This window comes from Nicotiana sylvestris, chromosome 8 (assembly GCF_000393655.2).
Source record: "Nicotiana sylvestris chromosome 8, ASM39365v2, whole genome shotgun sequence".
Lineage (NCBI taxonomy): Eukaryota > Viridiplantae > Streptophyta > Magnoliopsida > Solanales > Solanaceae > Nicotiana > Nicotiana sylvestris.
This window is the reverse complement of record NC_091064.1, coordinates 16,919,869-16,943,079: the sequence shown is the minus strand read 5'-3', so window position 1 is coordinate 16,943,079 and position 23,211 is coordinate 16,919,869. Positions and strand designations below refer to the sequence as shown.

Genomic DNA, 23,211 nt, shown 5'->3' with positions numbered 1-23,211 from the left:
AAGATCCTAGCAAATTATTCATAAACCACACATCTTTTATTGAGCAATTTATTTCAATTCTTTGATTACAAAACAATGTTAATTTCGTTGTTTTTGGTCACTAGACCAAGGAAAAACGAGGCTCTGATTTCACTCAACGGCGGACTAGACAATGGAGAAGCTAATGCTTATACCTAAATGACGTTCACTAATTTTATTGAAGATTTGATAATTAAATTAGACAATTTAACAATTCTTAATGTAAAAGTATAAAGTTTTGCATGTACCACTTGAATTTTTCTATAACTTACTAATGTTCAGTTTAATAATTTTTTTAACAAATAAAATAATATTTTCTGAGTTTAGAAAAAAAAAATACTACTACTATTTTTGGCCTTGTTCTTATATACCCATCAGTAGAATTGATATTCATGTTAGTGACATGTGCGAGCCATAGACATAGAGCCCGTTTGTCTTAGCTGATAAGTATTAGGTGCTGAAAAGTACTTTTAAGTGCTGAAACTGATTTAAATAAGCAGTTATGTGTTTGGATAAAAGTGCTGAAATTAATAATATGCAGCTGAAGAACTGGGTATACGAAGAGTTTTGTTTTAAAAAGAAGTATTTTAGGGATAGAATAGTAAATATTTTGGTCAAACTTAAAGTGCTTATAAGCTGAAATTTGATAAGTTGGGGAGACCAACTTATGGCTTTTGACTTATTTTTGGCTTATAAGCACTTAACTTATAAGCATTTTTAATTTTACCAAACGCGTAGATAAGCCAAAAAGTGCTTATAAGCCAGTTTGACCAGCTTATAAGCTTAGCCAAACACCCTCATAATACTCTATTAGTTTAAATACTCAAACATATTTAAAACTAGCAAAGGAGGCACAAATTGAAGTGGTGTTCCACTTTACGCAACACCCTCTCCTTATTCGTCCATTAAAAAAGGCATGACATCTTTCCTATAATTGGAAACATTTCAAGTTTAGATACAAAAGTGTCATAACACGTTTAAGATTACAACTTCTAATAATCTTACTTTCTTCCAGAAACTCTGTACCCAGCCAACCACCGGCATATAAAATATAACAAGGGAGTATAAGCTGGCAACTCATTGTTAGCAACAACAACAATAACATACACAGTATAATCCCACATACTGGGGTCTAGGGAGGGTAGTGCGTACGCAGACCTTATCCGTACCTCGTAAAGATAGAGAGACTGTTTCCAATAGACTCTCATATCAGGAAAGCAAGGGCAACACACTGTTAGTTTTATGTTCATATATTCCAAGAGGAGACTCTAGGCATATCCAAGGCTTCAGATGTGTCATTTCTTTTCCCCTTTAGTTCCCATTAAAGAGGCTACAACAACAACAACAACAACAACAACCCAGCATAATCCCACTTAGTGGGGTCTGGGGAAGGTAGTGTGTACGTAGACCTTACCCCTACCCTGGGTAGAGAGGCTGTTTCCAAATAGACCCGCATCCTTCCCTCCAAGAACTTCCCACCTTGCTCTTGGGGAGACTCGAACTCACAACCTCTTGATTGGAAGAGGAGGTTGCTTACCCCTCTTGTCTAAAAACAATCTCCCATTAAAGAGGCTATATGCAGTAAAATAAATAACATGGAAATCCCATAACTAAGGATATTATACATGATTAAAGATGAACTTAGTCACTGCTACATCAACTCTATTGCACATGATGCCGAAACTATATCATATTGTTACAAGAATCAAAACAGACAAGAAATATCACATAGTAAGACTGAAAGTATTAGCAAGGAATCAACGACTACCACTGCAACTATTCGGACTTGTTTGCCTTCGTTGACAGCTTTCTCTTCATTCTGCTGAAAGGTCCAACTGTTCGATCCATTATGTACATGTAGATGACCTGGCTCCAAGATTTGTAAGAATCTAAGTTTTCATAATATTCTGGTGCGATCTCCTTCACCTTGTAGAGTTTGCTTCCGGGAATTCTGGGAAAGTCGTGGTGCTCGTTGTGGTATCCTACGCTCCAAGTCATAAGGTTAAGGGGACCGTAATAGGAGTATGTCTCCTGCTCAGGATTGAAGACATAATGCTCGGAGATGAAGTGACCAGCCATTGGATGCATCCCGCCCCCAACAAAGGTGGACAGGATTAGATAAGCGAGTGATTTCCAGCCCCAGAAGTAAACCATAGCTCCATCGAGGGATAGCTGGATAATCAAATTAATGAACTCCCATATGCCAGGTGGTTTAGGTTTAAGAAAAAGTGGCCGGAAAGCATAAAAGAAAAGTTGAAGAATGACCCATATAGATTTTGCAAGTACATTTTTTACGACATGGGCTTCAGCAAGACTCGGGATGTCCATGTCGATTCCATCAACTCCTTGGAAGCGATGGTGCTCGAGGTGATACTTTTGGAAGGTAACAGACATGGGCACACCCACGGGAAGGTTGGCAAAAATTCCAAGCCAACGGTTGTAGACTGGAGTAGAGAAAGCGAGGTTATGACTTAGTTCATGAATAGCCAAGAAGAGATTGTGGTTTAGAAAAGAGCCGAAAAAGTAAGCTACTATCAATATCTTCAGCCAACTTGCATCATGAAGGAAGGTAGCAGTCCAAAGCTGAAGCAAAACAACTCCAGATATCTGCAGAGGACAAAGTTTAGTGATCAATAGGACAAAACATTTAAGAGACCGAGAAATTTAAATAGTCTGCAAGATTATATACAAATTCAAGCATAGTTAAAATTCAATAAGAATACACAGTGAGCACTAATTTGAAAAATTTGCTGCCATAATAGATAAATAAATGACAATGAGTGCTCACTTGAAAATATTGCTGCCAAAATAGTTATCTCAAACCCATCAAAAATAATGAAACATCTTTTATTAATTATATGAATCTAGTAGTACTTATCAGTTTCTGTGACGATTTGCTCATATTTTAGAACTAGTAATTTCTGAAATAGCATCTGCTCTTGTTCTCCAAGGAGTTAGGATGGTGTAATTGCATGCACATGACTGAGTAAATGGATATGATATGAGTCACATGACCAATCCATAGTCGCAGGAATTTTCTGTTGTCACTATCATTTAAGCCGTCTAGGAAAAGACATCTGGAGCAGAACACATAAAACATTATCTATCAAAATATTTGACATTGTAGACAAGGAGTTGTGATTATACCAGTGTATCAATGAGCTAAATTGTAAGTAAGAAAAGTCATAGATAGATGCTAATCGGAACGCCTGACATTCACCAGTTGATACAGTCTTGATTTATCTTTTCCACTTTGGTTTTAGGGGAAAAGAGAAAGTAGGTAAGAGACCAGAGGCGGATCCAGGATTAAACTTGATGGTTCAACTAGTAAAGTTCTTAGCAACGAATCATTTTACTTTATAAATTATGGATTTAGATCTAAAATTTGTTGAAAATTTAGTAGATTTTGACATATAACTTCATGAGTTTAGATCTAATTATGGGTTCGTGAACTCATTTTACTTTTAAGATTATAGGTTTAGATCAAGTATTGTTAAAATTTAGTAGATTTTCACATATAAGACCATGTTTAGCATAGAAAATACTATGAAACCGCTTTTGGTGTGCTACATGCGCCCCTGAGGGACGCAAGTCATAAATCGAAGACCATATCATGATTTGATTTATTTTCACTTTTCAGTCTCTAAATCCAATCTCCTGGAATAAAATTCACCTGAGTGTATGACAAGTCTCATGCTCCATTTCACAACAGTCTAAACACATAAACTTCAAAGTGCTTTCAACAACTATCGCAACCACTCGTAGAAAGAATTACACATATGAGCAGTACAAAAAAGAGCATAAGCAAGAGATGTCCATTCTGACAAAGGCAACATTCTTTTTCTTTTTCAGGAAAAGGGTAAAAAAGAGGATATTGAATCAACAACAACAACAACCACCACTCAGTGGGATCCCACAAGTGGGGTCTGGGGAGGGTAATGTGTATGCATATCTTACCCCTACCCTGGAGGGCAGAGAAGCTGTTTCCGGAAGACCCTCGGCTCGAGAGGAAGAATAGGAAGGATACTGAATCACCATTACAGAAAATCTTGAAGTTTGAAAGGCTGTTATATGTTTCACAATTTATCTGATTCGAGAAGCAAATTCAAAGAAAAAGCTCATAGCATTCCAACTCAAAAAGATTGCCAGCATAAACCTTTATGATAATGCCTAATCCAAGGAAAAATCCAAACCCCACAATTGTATTTATCAAATATCCTTGAAAACACAGTTAAGCACACAAAATATATTTCAAAAATAAATAAAAGCCCATCGACTGAAAACTCAACCAATACAACTATAAAGATTCAATCTTTATCCCCCCACATTATCCCAGATCTAGGACACCCTTATTCCCCCTCTCTCTCCCAAAAAGAAACACTTGAACATATTTGCGGTTATAAATTATCTCATTATGGGTAAAAATCTAAATTTTAAAGTAAATTATTTATCAATATAAGAAGGTGTTATTCTTTGTAGGATAGACTAAAAGAAAAGTGTGCCACAAAAACTGCGGCACATGAAGTAATATTATAAAGATTCAATCTTTTACCCCACATTATCCCAGATCTAAGACAACCCAATTAAGCAAAACCAAAACTGCATCAAATTCACACAAATCCAACACTAACTTATACATCAAGATTTCAACTTTATACATATATATTCTATAAATATGGGTATGTTTTGATTTTCCCTTTTTGGAACTCAGTTACTCCAAACTTAATATTGAATGAATTATTAAGACAATTTAGAAATGTGTCATTCAAAAGACAAATAATAAAATAGTGTCAAACAAAGTGGAAGAGAGGGAGTATAAAGATTCAAATTTTGAACCCCCCCCCCCCCCCCACACAATAATTATCTCAGATCTAAGACAACACCATGAAGCAAAACCAATAATGCATCAAATTAACACTAATTCATACATAAAGATTTGAACTTTATCCATAAATGTATATAAAAATGGGCATAAATATATATACCTTGAGAAAGGCAAAAGGGTCAGGGCCAAAAAGCTGTTTGATCTGAGGGTACTGAGAGAGGATTTGCCTTCTACGAGAAGCATGAGGTTCATCAGTATATGACCAAAAGAAATCATTAGCCATTACTACTCCTTCTTCCTCTTCTCTCTTTTCCCCTTCGAACCCCATTTTTTCTGCTTTTTTTTTTCACCTCTCACCCTTTTTCCCTCTCTTTGTTTTGTTTTTCTGTCTCTGGCCTTCTGTCCTTTTGTGTGGGTGATATTTTCTTGATTTCTATTCTAGTATGCTTGAGTGGCTAAATTAGCGGTTTGTTTTAGATTTACAGCTTGTTTGGATAGTTGTTATCCATTGTATCCTATTGTATTGTTATTTTAAATATAATATTTATTTTGATTATTACTTAAATTTTATTGTATCGTATCGTTAAATTTATTGTTATATAACGACGAAATATATCACTTTATGTAACGATCGATTTGGTGTGGTCGCGTCGTTACCTTGTCTCTTTCTCTCAATCTCATCCTTTATTATTATTAAATTATTTTATTTTATCATTTACCCTACTTTTTTATATAGTAATTTTACATTGTATCATAATTTTTCTTTATAATATTGCAAATATATTTTTCAAATTGCTGATGCGTGATATCATGAAACGATGGCAAACGACACAATCTATCCAAACATTATATTTATCAAACGATACAGTACAATACAATACCGTACGATACGATATATTATGAAACGATGCATTTAAATATTACTCCCTCCGTTCCAATTTATGTGAACTTGTTTGACTGAGCACGAAGTTTAAGAAGAAATGAAGACTTTTGAAATTTGTGGTCCTAAACAAATCAAAAAAGGGCTCAGATTATTTGTGTGGTTCTAAAAGCTTCTTATTAAGGGTAAAAATATAAGTTTAAGCTAAATTGTTACCAAATTTAGAAAAGAGTCATTCTTTTTGGAACAGACCAAAAATGAAATAGGTTCACGTAAGCGGAAACAGATGGAGTAATAACAATAATATAATAAGAGTTGAATTAAATAATGGCAATTAGGAAAGGACCCACAAAAGAAACGTACATATCACATATGGACCATTTTGATTCTGTTGCAGACCAGCATTACAGCTTGGAATTATGATTGTAGTCTCTTACATAGGCCACTTGAATTAGATTGTGGCCAAAAATAAGAAATAGCCATATTTGTACCTGATAATTGAAAAATAGCAATTAATAACTTTTTCATTTAAAGATAAAATTTGAACAAAAACATTCTTAAAAAATCGAAAATATTTCAGCATAATATACCGGAGTTAAAGTTTTTTATATATGAGTTTCCAGCATAAAATGCTAAAATTTTATGATGTGCTGGAGTTCCATCACAATATGTTGGAAGTTTATATGTAGAAACTGCATAATCCCACACATTATACTGCAACTTTCCAAGTGCTGGAGTTCCAACAGAATACGCTGAAAGTTTATACACAGGAGCTCCATAATCTAGCATATTATGCTAAAACTTTCCGTGTTTCAGCAAAACAATAGGTATTTTTCAATGACTTTGTAGCCGCCGACTATTTTTCAATTACTAATCGAAAAACTAACTAGCCCGTGCTATTTTTACTTTTGTAAACCGTAGCCATCTAGTTCTCTATCTAGCCAATTGATCATGTCCAAATTTGTCGAAAGAGAGCTCTTTGGGAGAAATTCAAAAATAGTCAGATTTACAACTGGTCGTTCAAAAATAGCCCAGTTTCAAAAGTGATCGAAATTTAGCCACTTTTCATATAAAGATAAATCTGAGCGAAAACACTGTTCAAAACCCGGAAAATACGCCAGTATATTATATTGGAGTTCCAACATAAGTATGCTTGAACTCCAGCATATTATACTGGAGTTCCAGGATAAGTCCAGCATAATATGATGGAGTTCCAGCAAGTATAATTTTCCAGTATAATATACTGGAGTTTGAAGCACCGTTGCTCCAGTCTCCAGTATATTATACTGGAGTCAGCAAAGTATACCGGCCCAACATAATATGCTGGAGTTCATACACAAGTGCACCGAACTCCTGTATATTATGCTGGACCGGTCTCTGTTGCATCAAAATAATGGCTATTTTTCATTGACTTCGTAAATACTGGCTATTTTTGAATGACCAGTCTTAAAACTAGCTATACCGTGCTATTTTTAAGAGCTCTTTCTATGCTGAAACAAAGTGCACAAACAGCCGTATTACGCTTTAGAAAATAATTAAAATTTATAAAATATTTAAAATTTAACCGCCTTTGGAATCAAAACTTCGCACCGCGAGTCTGACAGTTCAATCGCAGGCCCAAAGTTCAGAAGTTCAGCACGTCGGATCTAAGTTCGAATTGACGAAACCTAACTTTAAAAGAAGAAACAGCACGAATAAGAAGGGTCTGAACTCAAAATTTTGCCAAATCTGGCTAGATTTTAAATAACTTTTAAAAACTAACTATAGTTTAAATATCTAAAAGTGGCTACCTGGTGCTATTTCTACTGAAATAAGATAACCTCTTTACATGGGTAGCCTTAACTTCATCTCCACTGTGCATTCTCAATAGTTGGGTTTAATACAACCATTCTCTCGTGCTTAGTCCAACTTATAAGGGCTCGTTTGGTACAAGGTATAAGTGATAATTAATCACAAAATTAAATTTGAGATGAGTTTATCCCATATTGGTTGGAATAAAATCGTGGTAGAATTTTTTTTATCCTTATAGGAAGGTGGAATGATAACTAATCCCGGGATAACTTGTTTCCCAACCAAACAACCCCTTAATAGTAAGATGTGAAAGCTAGATTCTTGATAGTGTAAACATTATTTACTTGAATAAAAAGAGTGATTATTTACACTGGCAATGTATATAAATAGTCAATATATGAGGTTGGCTTCTGTGCCAGACATGAAAATGAGAAACCAAACAACCAAAAAGAAATAGTAATGTCAAGAACCAAACTTTGCAACTGTACAGACATGTACAAATTAGGAGATTAGAGAATTATAAAGCTCATTTTAGCTTAATCTAACTTACCTTTTCAACCCCCCGCGCCTCGATAATACAGGCTGGGTTTCTTCTAATCACAAAGTGAAAAGGAAACCACCTTCATATCTAAATCCAAATACCATAACCTTTTCCAATCTAGCATTGACCAATTTCAACAAGATAACCAATAGGACATTGCTCCTCTACCTTAGATGAGTATCATATGTGTCAAAAACATTATCCGGCACCATCAATGGCAACTTGTCTATATACATGAACAGCCTTCTCAGATTCTCTCTCGTAATTGTTGTCATGTCCACCGCATCTTTGCTGTCCATATATACCCACAGATCCCCCGAGCTCACCCTTTTCAGGCTGTCGCGGCAAAAGGGGCATGACTGTGACCTCGAACGCCTGTAACACATCAACGAAGGTCCTTGTTAATTTGCATCATAGGTACATTGAAAGAAGCAGACACGTGCAGCAAAGAGAGAAGACAAAGAGTAGTGGCCAAAAATCTTTCCCTTTAGATTGTAACTCAAATTTCCACATACTATTTGATGCTTAACAAATTGCTCTCACTGCAAGTGGTTACAATTTTCCTACATCAATAAGCAACTTGTAATCTCTCCAAAAAGAAATGCAAAATCCACAAAAAGAATAAAAAGAGAGGAGAGATCCCAACCCTCGAGCAAATGACATAACTATTTAACCTCAGAGTCGAAAAAGCATCCCTAAATAGATAGTGATATGTTCATCATATATTACTAGGGAGGCGCTAAGAGATTCCTTCTCGTGTGTGTTCAAAAAGAAAAGAAATAGGAAACATAGTTACACTTAACGCAACAAAAAGGAGAGAGCTAGTAGAAAAGAGCGAGCTGACTACTCAAGCTCAGAGAGTAAATGAGACATTTCCAGATCACAATTACTACACCCAGAATATAGTTTAGATGCGGAGCAACTTATTTCCCGGCAGTAACATTATGCCTTCTCTTGTGCATCTAGAGAACCAACGGAGACCGGTTTTCTTACCTTTTTCCTAAGGGGTCTCATAAAGAGGACAACATTCTATAAGTAATTTTTACCAATTATGATCATTAATAGAGATTGCCATTAAGCCTCAAAATGAAAAATGTTTGCTTATGCAAATCACGTCTTCATCTGAATAGTTTTTTATACTTCCATATAGAGAAGTTGACCTTCATATGTTCTTATTCTTGAATTATGAATTATCTTGGAATTTATGTAGTGATTGCAAAAGTTGGCTGAAGACAAATTTTTGCATAATGGGAAAATACCTAAACTGAGCAGTGAAGTTACATGGACTAGCAAATTGGTATAGATAACAAGTCAGGACTCCAACGAAATAAAACCGTCTCGAGCAACATGTTCAAAGAAGAATTACCAGAAGTTAGTCCTAACATACGGGGCGGAAAAAGAGAGTATAGACGTGCTTCAGAACAAAACTCCTGTATAATTACTACTCAGCAACCAAAATATAAAACATCCTAGCTGCAGTATCGGATCACACAAAAGAAACAAGTTTTTTTCTTATATGCCACTTAATTTGCATGAAAAAACTATAATTTCATGTAGAACAACTTAAAAACAACATTTTATTACTCATTAACCTGATTGACCATTAAGGATTAAGGAAAAAAGGTGTTAAGCACGCATATTAGTCCAGCATAAGCTTATGCCAAGATCATTTATGATCACTCCCTGTCTCCGTGTATATAAAAAAAAATTGGTGACTGAGAAATATCTGATGACAAGTGGCTCACGGTTCGGAACTCGATGTGAAATGGATGCACCCCCCTCCCCTACCCTAAATACCAGGTTTATATCTGCAACAGGGTTCGAACCCGTGACGTGAGCCTAACCACACATTATGCACTGTGCTTTCCACTAGACAAAATCCCCTGGGAGCCTCTCACTGCCTCGTAGAAGAAATACGAAGTGATTCATCACTGCTAGAGAAGTTTCTCAAATTTACTAAATTCCCCCAAGTAATTTCCTTGTCGCAGAACGCTGTAACTTTTTTTAACAACTGCAACGTCTTCATCATGCACATATTACAAACACCATGTCAAAAGACAGAGCTCGACTATCACAAATACTTTTGGCTACTTCCCTTAAAAACAAAAAAATGGAAGGAAGAAAAAGGTCATATCTGTGGAACTCTGTACATACATTACCTTAATCTATGCCCAAGATATGTGGCAGCACGCTTGTGCCAGATGCATTTTACATGCATCAGATGTTTCCAAATTGACTGTTTCCAGAAAAAGACAACCGAAGCAAGAAACAACAATGGCATAAGCATGTCCTTTTTCTCCAGGAAAACCCTTGTATTTTTTCTCTATGTTGGGGTAGTAAGGTTGGAGTAAGGATCTTTTCACTTAATTCATGATGTAAGTTTATCAATTGTGTATCAAAAAGTTATGAAACATACCATTCGCGATAGCATTTCAAGCACATGACATGATTGCAGTTGGGAAGGACAAATTTGTTGTTCATTTCCATACAGATTCCACATTCATCTTCCCTTTCAATGTCCAAATCATAAGCTTGTCTGTAATCCTCATCATCTCGTCTCCTGTATCTCTCCAGGCAAACTGCTTTTTGCTTTTTGTCTTCCGAGTCCGTCACACCTCTTTCAAGTTGAAGTAAAGAGGGATAAATAACAGCTGGACAAGGAAGATCAACATGATTATAAGCGACAATTATCTAAGTTTACATGATTTATCAGAAGTATTTGTCATTAGATCAACAGAAGAAAAATATAGAAACTCGCCATAGAACTCCCTAATGCTTGCTTTCCTTTCATGAGTTGACATGGTTGTGGTGCCATCGACATATACCTGCAGCAAGGTAAAAGGTACTCAATTGAATACCCTAGATATTGCAAAATGAGAAGAAGTTTGAATGGAAGAATTTGGCGCTTGAAAAGAAAAGAAGAGAATTTTGGTAATGCGTGAATTAAAACGATTCAAAACCTTGTAAATAAGAATTCTCAACAAGCCAAGGGCACCGGCGAGATGGCAATCAGTCCATTGCACTAAGAAAAGGAAGACGTGTGCCGCAGGACTGTAGGACATTCGCATCTGTAAGCAAGCTCCATCATACTCCCCGGAAAAGTCAGATGCACTGCAAAACCATATTACGCCCATCAGATGCCAAAGGACCAAACAAGAAGGCAGAGGTAAACACTATATTACCTGGTTTGGAGACACATTCACCACAAACAGCAAGTGATTGTCACCAAAATCAAATCATCAATTCATTATGTCTTGATGACGGGACATTTTCTTAATGATCTATTTTTATTGATGGTGGTGTTCGGGCAAACTTGTGTGCACCTCGATTATTCCACCGGGTACCTGCTACCTCCCAGCAACATAGGTACTGGGTAACTCTACCCACTAAGGGTTAGGCAGATAGAAAGAAATCACCTAGTGTTTAATGATCTATTTTATGGATATGCCGTCGACAAAAGGTGGGTAATTGGTTTATTCGATACTAAATTGTATGCCACGTTTCGACGGTTAAATGAAATTTCATTCTAGTGTTGCCTCCAACTCCAAGTCCCTTACTAAGCAGATGGCAGCACTGGGTTGCTGGTCGATCCACCCACCCCCCGCCCCACCCACCCACACACACACCACACAACCCAAACAAAAAAGAAAAAAGTACTCTTAGAAAAGGAAAGCAAAGAGGGGTCCACAAGGGACAGGTGGACAAGCGGGTGGATTAGCCGAGGGGCATGCAAGCTGGCTCAAGACATCAGTTCTATACTAAAAAGAAGGATAAAAGAAAAAACCAAAGGCAAAACAGAAGAGCACTAATGGAGAGAAAAATGACCTACTAAATAACTACTAACATTTTACTTTTTTGAGTCAAATTTTCAGCTCTAACACCAGATTGCAACAATCAAATATTCAATGACAGAAGCAAATTAAAAAAAAAAGGTAAGCCTTGATAGTTTATATATAAAGTTCCATAATAAGAACATTAGAACTCTCTTCAGAAGCTAAGTATCAATTAGCATTGAAAATGTTACCTTTATCTCTAGTTGAAGCAATCAAATTAGGAAGTGAACTTCGAACTAACACTGATAATCAAATATATACTCGCTGCCACAAATTACTTAGCAACTGTAACTCCAAAAATCCCATTTTGGTAGCCAAAACAGTCTCCAAAAAAATAAATCAATAAGTTAACTACCTCAAGAAAAAAAAAAAAAGATTCTAACTTTATTGTTAGAAAAACACCTTAGGGTAAAATTTTTAAAAGGTAGAATAAAATAAAAAGATTAAAATTTCAAAATTCAAGAAAACAAAAACCCATATCAGTAAAAATTATTTCTGAACCAAAACAGGAAAAAAAAATAGAAAAATAAAAAATGATTCAAACAGGGTTGAAACCACAAACAACCTAAAGAGGTGAAAAGGTTTCAGAATAATCAATAAAAAGATTAAAACTTCAAAACATAAATATAACAAAAACCAATATCAGTAAAAAAATTCTGAACCAAAATATTTAAAAAAATAAAATAAAAGGGACTCAAACAGGTTGAAACCACAAAACATCCTAAAGGGGTTAAGAATTTCAGAAAATTTTAAAGCCAATCATAATAAAATTCTAAGAAAACACCATAATTTTTTCAGATATCAATAGAGACCAAAATGAAGGAAAAAAACACTTTTTGTTGGCTAAGAACAAAAAATAATTAGAAAAAAAGAAAAAAAAAAGTTGACTTACAGAGTATTAGCATGTTGAATATCAGCTTCAAGAACTTTAAGAGAATCCTTGAATGATTTTCGCATTGGCCCTCCTAATCCTCCGGTATACATATCCCCTCACACACACACACACACTCTTTACTTCAGTTTTCCTCAGAATAAAACAATCATTAGTCACCCTTTTCCTCTTTCACTCTCATTTAAAGAAAATCTTGAAAGAATTTTACCAAATTTTGATGAGTGATAGATAAAACTCTGCTGCTGTAACAGTCCTATGTTGTTGTATACTCTAATGAGGAAAAAGAGAAAATGGGAGGAGGAGTTGTTTTCAGTGGGACACGTGGTATTCAGCTTATGACACACACACACGAGTGGCTTGAAATGTAATAACAATGTTTTTCATGGGTAAAACGGTAATAAACTACAAGCATAATCAATAGGAGTATTAATTAGGTAGGAAGATTTAAAATAAAATAAAAAAAGGGCAGCTCACACGAGTTATCCTGCACTCACCTAGCGTTTGGGAAAAGATCCTGCCCCTAAAGAAAATGATGTAAGCAATTTACATGATACAGGCATTAATGACATAATCTATGATTCAAACTCGTGACATATAGATCACATGTAAACAACCTTTTACTCAAAGAAAAATTAACAAAAATTTAAAAATTAAAATTTATTTTTATAATAAACCATAAATATTTGTATGTCATACTAACATCTAAATAAGGATAAAATAAAAGGTTAAAATTTAATATATATTTTTAAAAATATAAAGGTATCTTTTTGACATATTAAAAAAATTGTATCAAACAAACTGAAAGGGAGAAAGTAATAAGAAAATTCAGGAGTAAAATGGGAATGAACTTTACAAACATAATTGATAATAAAAATATTTATATTTAATACTAGTTCAAATTGATTAATAGTTACGTTGTGGTGATATGCTTTTTAAAAGCTCACACTTTTAGGTGTAAACAAGATATGGTGCCAAAAACAAGGGGATTGGGTATGTCTAATTTCTTTTATGAAAAGCTTAAGAGTACTTTGTGTTTAACAAAAAAAAATTGGCATGCCTAATTTATTCTATTAAAAGCTTAAAAATACGGGGCAATTCGGTGTACTAAACTCCTGTTATATGCGGGATCGGGAAAATGCCGAAGCATAAGGGTCTATTATACGCAGTCTTACCCTATATTTTTATAAGAGACTATTTTCATGGGTTCTTGATTACATGACAACAACTTTAACACTTATGGCTCCCTTCACAAAAGCTTAAAAGTACGTTGTGTTTAATTTTAAACTACTGTGAGAAGAAGATTTTGACTTGAGTAGCTTTGGCAAGTTGAAACTTGTTAGGAATCGCACTAATTATTTGTAAGAAATAATATAATCTTAAATATTATTTGCTATAAATGTTTTGGATATTTAACGAATAAATTGAGTTATTTATAACTGATTCTAATTTATTTAAAATTGACATACAATTTTTTATTTATTACGATAATTGACATTTAAAATAAAAACTAAATAATATACGCTGAATTTGATGTCGGTTAGATCATCTCTAAGGTAAGGGCCTATTATTTATTGTACAAGAGTAACTATTTAGAAATTTCAAATTTAAATTTTAGAAAATACTTATGTAAGTATATCTTTTTAAAATTTTGATAGACAATATAAAATTGTACACAAACTGACTCGAACTAATATCTATTACTTAGTATACTAAATTAAATAAAAAATGTGTCCTGAATTTTAAGTCTCGCTTTCTCTCCGTCTTTCTTCCGCTCTTTTGTTTCTCTCCATTTTCCGCTTCTCTTTTTGTTTGCCTATTTTCTTCTTCTTTTTTTCATTTTTTATTTATTTCTTTTAATGTATGCCACTTTTCTCTCTACTTAGTACTTTCGGTACTTCAGCTCCACGCACCTATGATGGCTACCGCCTACCTGTCACCTTCAAATAGTTTTGTCTTCTGCTTTCTTTTTATTTCCATAAATATCTCCCCTCTATTCTCCTTTTTTCTTTCTTTTCTGTTAGATAAAATGCATAAAGACCCCATTTAATTTGTCCTGGAAAATTATTTACACATTTAAACTTTTCGGATATCCTAACACACCACTATTGTTTAAAGAATTGTATTTATTTACTCCCTCCTAAGGCCTGGCCAGCTGCGCGTCTTAGACAACCGAATTGAGCGCGTTCTTTCTCTCTTTTAATCGTTGAAAACACCCAAAAAAAGAAAGAAAGAAATTTTTAACATTAATATAACCCCCAACCAACGGTAAAATCCCCTCTTCCCCAATATTTTACCAAACCCAATTGAAGAACCCTAATTTCTTCTTCTTTTAATTTCTGCCGAAATTCCATCAAATTGCCCTTTGAAGTTTTAATCTTTGAAGGCAAAGGTTAATCTTTTTCCTTCTTAAGAACCCTAATTTTTTTCTTTTATTATTGTTATGTCTTTCTCCTAAAATCCTATTATCTGATCTTTGAAAGCAAATGTAAATTATCTGACTTTGATTTTGTCTTTTTGTGTTGTAGTTGTTGTAATACCTTCAAAAGGCTTGAATTTGACAAGGCTTTGCACGGAAGAGGAAGAAAATGAGTCAAGTGGAGACATTCGATGCAACCATGGCTATGTGCTGCCTTTGTTAACAGCTTGGACCCCTCGAAACCCAGGAAGAAGATATTGGGTTTGTCCATACTATGGGGTAAACGATAGTAAAAATTCTTTCACTAATTAAGTTGTGAAAAATTATCATTGATTAATTTTCTTTTGTTATTCATCTTAGGGTCCACGATCTTTGTGATTTTTGGGTTTGGAAGGATTCCGAAATTGATCCTAGGTCCAAATTTGTTATTCCAAAATTGCTTGACAAAATGGGTGAACTTGAGAATGCATTAGAAGGCTTTGAAAATCTTGCCAAGCCAAGGACAACTTTAAAGGTTGAAAAAACCATAGAAGGGGACAAGATGAAGAAGATTGAGGCTCAATTGGTGAAATTGCAAGATGATATGGAGAAGATGAAAGAGAAGGAAAAGAAGTGGAAGAGTAAATTGGCTAAGTCAAAGGCTAGGGAAAATGTACTTTGGTTCATTATATTGGGGATGTGTATTATTCTTGTTGCTTGTGGGTATCCAGGAATCTCATTGAAAGAAGATGCAATGAGGTTGCCATTGCGAATCTAGTTTTGTCATCTCAATATGTATGTAGTTGTTGCGTGTAGGTTTTATTTTGTATGTTTGCAATGGACCTTTCATTTGAATATAAGCCTTTTGTAGTTTTGTTATCTCAATATTTTGTAGTTTTCTCATCTCAATATGTATGTAGTTATTGCTTATCAATTGTTGTTTCTAAAGAAGCGATGCTTTTACATTGTGAAGTAAACTGCATAAACTTCAGAACTTGGCAATCAAAAATAGACACACAACAGTACTAAGTTTCCTTGTCACCAACCAAAGTACTTCATTTCATGGCCAATACACATACTATCAACCTTGTGATCCCATCACATTTCTGACCTGTACAACACATAGATCACCAAAACATCATATATGCATTTGTTGCATAAAAGTCACAAAATGAGTTAACAAAACAGCTGTTTTTTGTCATTGTAGCAGCAGCAAAACAGACACCAAATGTAACAAAATGAGAAATACAGTTTATAGCTACCTAAAAATCCTTATCAAAATACAGAATAATATCAAAATGCGGTCTATTGCAATACAGTCATCAACAAAATAATATCTTCATCAATTGGGTTGATTTGCAGTGGTGCTTTCCTGGCTCAACTTAGCAGCCCTAGACCTTGTTTGAATGAGTTTCTTGCCTCTAAATTGTTGAAGCTGCCTTGATGCCATAGCTTCTTTACCTTTCCATTTAACACCTCGTGTTGGTTGATGGCTTAGATCTCCAGTTGCTTCTGCTGAAGACCTCACATTCTTAAAGTTTGTAGATGACATTCCAAGCTGCCAAAACCTAACAGAAAATCAAACAATGAATTCACCTAAATATGAGAGGTTGTGTTAGACTTACATTTTGAATTTTGAAGCTACTTTGAGTGTGTAAAACTCCCATCCCAACCATCCTTGGTTTCTTATATTGTGTTCTTACATAAGTGCTAGTACCAACATCTTACATCAAACAATCAAAAGTAAAAATCTGGTAATTATTTAAAAAAGAGAAAGAAGACATTGAAGGGAAAAACTTCACCTTTTCTTTAGAACCTTTTGGCCTACCCCTTCCTCTTCCAGTACGTTGCTTTGGTGGCTTTGAACTACCAACACTTGCAGGCACAGAACTTGCTGAAGTAGCAACAATATTACTTCCAGCAGCTTTATGACTGTGAGCACATGATTTTTGCCCCATATGAATTGCTCCTATAAAATCCAAGAAAATAGATTTTTTCCAATTATCTATCATTTTATAGGATTTTTGTAGGATTTTATTAATTGTTTGTATTTTTGTGCAGGTTTAATTTTTATTTTAATTATGAAAAATATCAAAAATATCATGCATTGCATTAAGGATTTGTTTTTATATTTTTAGAATTAACCAATAATTATTTGCTTTATAAAAATTTGAAAACCACAAAAAATGATTCATTTTTACACTTTTGCCTTTTATATTTAGGTTATTGATTTTTCTCTTTTAATTTAGGATTTAGTAGCTTTTATGATTTTTGTAATTAGTTAATTAGTTTAATTTCACACTTTTTAGATAATCTGGGATTTTAATTTCTAGGATTTTTAATTAAGGAAAAAGAAAAGAAAAGGAAAAAAAATAGAATTGAAAATAAAAGAAGAGGAATATAAGAGTATTAATTCTCTGACATTGGACCCATTTTTTTAATCTCCCAAATCATCCCCAAACAGTGCCCAATTCGGACCAGCCCAATGGCTCATCGCCCCAGCCCAAGAAAATGGGTCAAACCCACTAAACCGAACCGGCCCAGATCCATCACATAAAACATTGGATCCCCCTTGATATTAACACTTGGACCTTACCCTAAAAACCAGCGAGAATATCAGAAAAGAAGGGAGCCCTTTAGAAACCCAGCAGCGACGCTCTTGAATAAAAAACCAGAACAAGCATCCCTTCCATCTTCCATCTTCCATCTTCTCTTTTTGCGACTTCCCTCCTTCGTTTTCCATAGGAGAATACACTCACCACCACACTCACACAAAGACGAAGACTCGCCCACTCGCGATTTGAACGCAAACGGCTGAAACAAAGCTGAAAATTCCAAGTGAAGATCTGAAAAATCACAAAGTTTGATAAACAAAAGAAGAGCTGAAATTTCTTAAAGAATGTTAAAGAAAAATTAATTTCGAAATTCAACCTCTGCCATTTCTGGGGTGTTCGAGTTTGGTGTAAAATTCGGCAGTTGAATTTGCGTCTTGCTGTTCATTGCTGCACAGCTCCAACCAGTTGTTTTCTTTGCCTTTGTTTGGCTTATATTTAAATCCTCACGCCATTAGGTATGTCTTCTTTGAACTTGTATTTTTTAGATTTGGCCTAATATGAAATCATGCTTGAACATTGGTTTGTTTGGGTGCCTCTAAAGAATTCAACAAATTTTCATGCGTTTTCTTATGCTCTAGTTATTTCGTGAAGTGTTCTGGCGTGTTCACGCTTTACTCATTTGCTCTGACACCATTAATTTATTTAGGTTGTCTTGTTTGAAAAGTTAATTTATTGACTGATTAAGTGAAAACAGAGCTTTGCCTTCTATGGCTCAAACGGGTAACAGTGATATACAACAATTGAAATAGATTTATGTACTGACACAAATTTGGAAGTTGGATATTGGCGTAGTAATTAAGTTTGGTTGACTTAGCATTCTAGACTAGTGTTTGAGCTATTACTGGAAATTTGTAAATTGTACAATGATTTCCTTTGGAACCAAGCTTGGAATAATAATGGTTCACAGTGATTTTGGATTTTAAATCGAGCTCGCTGCATTTCAACACGAAAGTCTGATTTGTTTTCATCTTGTAAAAGTATGATGTGGTTGTTGACTCACTCTTGGTTAGTTTTAAATAACTGGAAGCATATATAATTAATTCCTTTGACGTTTTCCAAACATATATTGCTGCCTTTGTTCAAAATTATTTGGACAAGTTGATTGGTTCTAATTCAATAATTGTTCCCTTTGTGCCTATGTATGTCTGCTTTCACTGTACATGAATGTTTCATTTACTTTGAACTTATCTTAGTTAAAATTGATTTGTGGGTTTATTTTTGCTAAACAACAAATCGCCGCCTTTTCATGTATAAGGGAATCCATTCTTTTCTTGAAAGTAATTTCGCGTCAGCTGCTTTAGGCGCGATTAATAAACCATCGTAATTATGGGTACGGTTCCGGTGACATAATCAAGATGCCTAATTCCCAAATTCGGGAGTGCACTTCATGTAACCCGATTATAACAACTTCGAATAATAAAACCCTTTGAATTAATTTGAGGCGTGTCGTGCCAAATAAAATCTCAAACGCATGGCCCTCACTTAATTAATTTCAATCCTTTAGAAATCGAGGTGTACCATTTAGTTGAATTTTCTATGGCCCTCGCAAAGTTGAAAGTGCGTAGTTGCTTTAAACGCGCTATTTTAAAAATTACTTTCCTGAACTCGGGTGTGCATTTCATGTGACCCAAATCCAAATCTCAACAACGTTAAACAAAATATGTCGCAGATTGCGGGTGCATTTCATGTGGCGTGATCCAAATACGTATTTTGTATAACGTTGAAATCTTCTTAGAAATGAATTAAAAGCGGCTTAAAGTTAAAATGCACATAGGTTCAAAACTTGTAATAAAATCAGATAATAGGCCAATAATAGCAGTTGAGCGACCGTGCTAAAACCACGGAACTCAAGAATGACTAACACCTTCTCCCGGGTTAACAGAATTCCTTACTCGAATTTCTGTGTTTCGCGGACTGTAAAACAGAGTCAATCTTTCCTCGATTCAGGATTTAAATCGGTGACTTGGGACACCATAAATCATCCCAAGTGGCGACTCTAAATTTAAAATAGATAATCCCGTTTCGATTGTCACTTTAATTGGAAAAAACTTCCCTATATCCCTCCCGGGGTGGTAAAAAGGAGGTGTGACAGCTCTGGCGACTCTGCTGGAGAAAAGAACCCAGAACTTCTGGTTCAGAGTTTAGAATTCGAGCTTAGAATAGTTGTTATAGTTGGCTTTATTTATTATCTGATTTTTACCTGTTTGAGCCTAATGTGCTAAATGTCGCTTTTTACCGCTTTGATATTGCTTGGATTGTATATAAATTGTTACAAAACCCTTCTTCTCTATGAGTCTTCTAAATTATCTGGGAAGTGTGCACTTCGTGTGACTTCTTTTCTGTCATATCCTAATTTTAGAACGAGGTTCAGACAAGTTGCAAAGCTGGTGAAGCTTTTGTATTCCCGGTACGCTGCCCCCCCCCCAACTCGAGCTGTCAGCTCGATAGCCAGGTCTAGAACAATACACCCAGGTTTTAAACCTAGAATAACATAGCCTCGTACCGGATCCCTAGTAGGAACGTTTGTTTGCATCACATGCATTTGACTTTGGGGACTCAACACAGGGGTTGGGTCCGTCTAGGACAAGTGTACCCGAATTAAAAGACCATCCTGATGCATCTTACATGCTACTTGCGTATCTGTTTATTTCGGCTTGTATGTTGACCAGTTTCTAGAATAGGGAAAGAAAAAAAAGAGAAAAGGAAAATGAAAAAAAAAAACAAGAGTGAGAAATAGATATTTGAAATCTGAAACTCTGTCGAAATTTTGAAAAAAAGAGAAAACAAATAAGGCAATGTTTTCAAAAAGTCATGTTTCCCTGTTCCGTCAAGACGGGCGAACTATGTGGGTCTGATACTCACCGGATGTGAGATACGTAGGCAAACCTCATCGGTTCCGGCCCACAATTTTTTCCTTTACTTCCTTCTTTAGAAAAGTCTTTATTTTAGACCCCAATTTTTTAAAAAAATCCAAAAATATTTTTCTTTAATAATTTGTTTTCTCTTTAGAACTCTTTCCTTCATAAATCCCAAAATAAAAGTCCAAAAAAATCCCAAAATATTTCCTTTCTTATTTAGAAGTTTTTATTTCTAAATTTCCAAAAAAAAGAAAAAAGAAAAAAGAAAAAGAAGTTAAAATTCAGCATTTTTTTTAATATTTTTTCTCTTCTCTAGACGTCTTTCTTTTCAAATTTTTTTATTTAAAAAACACAAACAAATCTAAATCCAAAAATATTTTCTTTCTTCTTTATAAGTTTTTCTTTCGGAAATTAAAAAAAATAAAAAAAATAAAAAAAATGAGTTAGTTTATTTACTTTATTCCCAATCTTCCCGAACTACACAAGATCTGATTCATGTTCCCATATGATACGTAGGCAACCCTCATCAAGTTCGATAAAATGATTTTGAAAAAAAAAGAAAGAAAAGAAGGAAAAAAAAGAGAGTGGAAGAATGATAATAATAATGACCGACTGAATCCATTTTAACATGTTTTTGTTTTGAATTGTGAAGAAAATTGAGGTGGTCGGTTTGTGGTAAGTTGACAACACAAGATCCAAGGGAACAATATCATTGACAACTGACATCGAAGCCGTTACAAATGCTAAAGAGACTCAGGGTCAGAGGTTCAACAAGAGTATGCTATGGTTGAGGAAAATAGAATACTGAAAGAGCAAATGACTGAAATGTGTCAAGCATGTGCCAATGGCCAAGGACCGCCCTTTTCTTCTCATGGTTTCCTAGAGTCCACACCCATCTCGACTACTACCACTCAGGTCTCATTGTCTGAACAATCCCATCCACCTGGGTTCAGTCTTTATCCCAATTGTGCGGCTACAGTTGGAACTTCTGTTGCGCGCCTCCAAAGTGTTCTATTGACAACCAATCAAATAACCACTACTGTTATGCCTATCTTCCCCGTCTCACAGCCGACAGTGGTGCAGAGGAAAACTCATGAGTCACAGTTTGCTACCTAGCAAGAACAATCCCACTCTCCTGAGTACCACTCGTACTTCTTTGATCTTCCTGCAAACATTGAGAAGCCTGCCCGAAAGATGGCACAGGAAGAAATGACCCAAAGAGTGAAAAGCTTAGAACAATAGTTGAAAAACATGCAAGGGTTGGTAGGTCAGAAGAGTATTGCCTTCAAGGATCTATGTATGTTCCCCAATGTTCATTTGCCACTTGGTTTCAAGATACCCAAATTTAAAAAGTATAGTGGACATGAAGACCCCATAGCCCACCTGAAAAGGTATTGCAATCAATTAAGAGGTGCAGGAGGAAAGGAAGAATTACTGATGACTTATTTTGGGGAAAGCCTTACGGGTGTGGCCTCCGAATGGTTTATAGATCAAGACACATCTCGATGGTATGTCTGGGATGACATGGCACGAGCCTTTGTCAAACAGTTTCAATACAATATCGATATCACCCATACTGTAATTCCCTTTCAAACCTGAAGAAGAAACCATCTGAAAGTTTCAGGGAATATGCCATTAAATGGAGAGAGCAGACAGCTAGAGTTAAGCCACCCATGGATGACCACGAGCTAATCATTGTCTTTCTTTAGGCTCAAGAGCCAGATTATTTTCAAAATATGATGTCCTCAGTGGGCAAATCCTTCTCGGAAGCAATCAAAATGGGAGAAATGGTAGAGAATGGTCTTAAGACAGGCAAAATTATAAGTCAAGCAATTCTTAAAGCCGCAACTCATGCTGTCCAGGTTGAATCTGATAATTTCAGTGACACGAATAAGAAGGATGGAGAAATCATGATGACAACAGGGTCGAGAAGAGGTCCCAGGAGAACACCTCGAAGGTATGAGCAGCCTCATCAGGTTTCCCATGACTCCCCTGAGCATTGCTATCCACCTCAGAACCCACAAGACTCTGTCGCTCCACATCAGTATGTTGTCCAGCCACCAAAACACCCCAGAAGGCGAGCACGAGCATCACAAAATCTCCACCAGCCTCTAAAATATTTCATGTATCCTATAACCCACATCCAAGCCAGAGGTATAGAGGGGAACAAAGGTTGAAATATAATTTTACACCAATAAGAGAGTCCTATGCAAGCTTGTTTGAGAAATTAAAGCATTATGGCATGATTGCACCTATTCCTCCAAATCATGTGGACCCACGTGCAAGAATCTTTGACCCTTCTAAAAGGTGTGAATACCATTCCAATGCCCAGGGGCACAATGTTGAAAGCTTTCAGAATTTGAAAAGAGAAATAGAAAGGATGATCTAGGAAAACCTGATTGTGATCCATGACAGTGACACCCAGAATATCGCGCAGAATCCTTTACCTGCACATGATGATGCACACTTTGTGGGGATGATGCATGGTGACAGGGAGTATGAGAATCCTCTCGGGAATTTGCTAATTGAAGTTAATGATTTTGAAATTGGAGAAGGCTCTGCT

At 35.4% G+C, this 23,211-nt stretch overlaps 3 protein-coding genes across 4 annotated transcripts; 1 reads left to right on the top strand and 2 right to left on the bottom strand.

Moving 5' to 3' along the window:
- Positions 1-1,620: 1,620 nt before the first annotated feature.
- On the bottom strand, positions 1,621-5,289 carry LOC104235146 (sphingolipid delta(4)-desaturase DES1-like). Of its 2 annotated transcripts, XM_070153046.1 has the most exons (3): positions 5,004-5,272; positions 3,976-4,044; positions 1,621-2,625 (listed from the first exon to the last, which is right to left on the bottom strand). In XM_070153046.1, the coding sequence occupies exons 1-3, from the start codon at positions 5,169-5,171 to the stop codon at positions 1,795-1,797; spliced, it is 1,068 nt and encodes a 355-aa protein (XP_070009147.1). In that variant the 5' UTR covers positions 5,172-5,272; the 3' UTR covers positions 1,621-1,794. The 2 variants fall into 2 exon arrangements, with proteins under 2 accessions (XP_070009147.1, XP_009787143.1); XM_009788841.2 differs by lacking the exon at positions 3,976-4,044 and having other exon boundaries at positions 5,004-5,289.
- Positions 5,290-7,924: 2,635 nt separating this feature from the next.
- On the bottom strand, positions 7,925-13,080 carry LOC104235148 (E3 ubiquitin-protein ligase AIRP2-like). The gene is made up of 5 exons (XM_009788843.2): positions 12,781-13,080; positions 11,016-11,166; positions 10,814-10,880; positions 10,472-10,706; positions 7,925-8,430 (listed from the first exon to the last, which is right to left on the bottom strand). Exons 1-5 carry the CDS (start codon positions 12,870-12,872, stop codon positions 8,220-8,222), a joined length of 756 nt encoding a protein of 251 aa, XP_009787145.1. The 5' UTR covers positions 12,873-13,080; the 3' UTR covers positions 7,925-8,219.
- Positions 13,081-15,001: 1,921 nt separating this feature from the next.
- On the top strand, positions 15,002-16,022 carry LOC104235149 (uncharacterized). The gene is made up of 3 exons (XM_009788844.2): positions 15,002-15,169; positions 15,306-15,475; positions 15,557-16,022. Exons 2-3 carry the CDS (start codon positions 15,471-15,473, stop codon positions 15,951-15,953), a joined length of 402 nt encoding a protein of 133 aa, XP_009787146.1. The 5' UTR covers positions 15,002-15,169; positions 15,306-15,470; the 3' UTR covers positions 15,954-16,022.
- Positions 16,023-23,211: the final 7,189 nt, after the last annotated feature.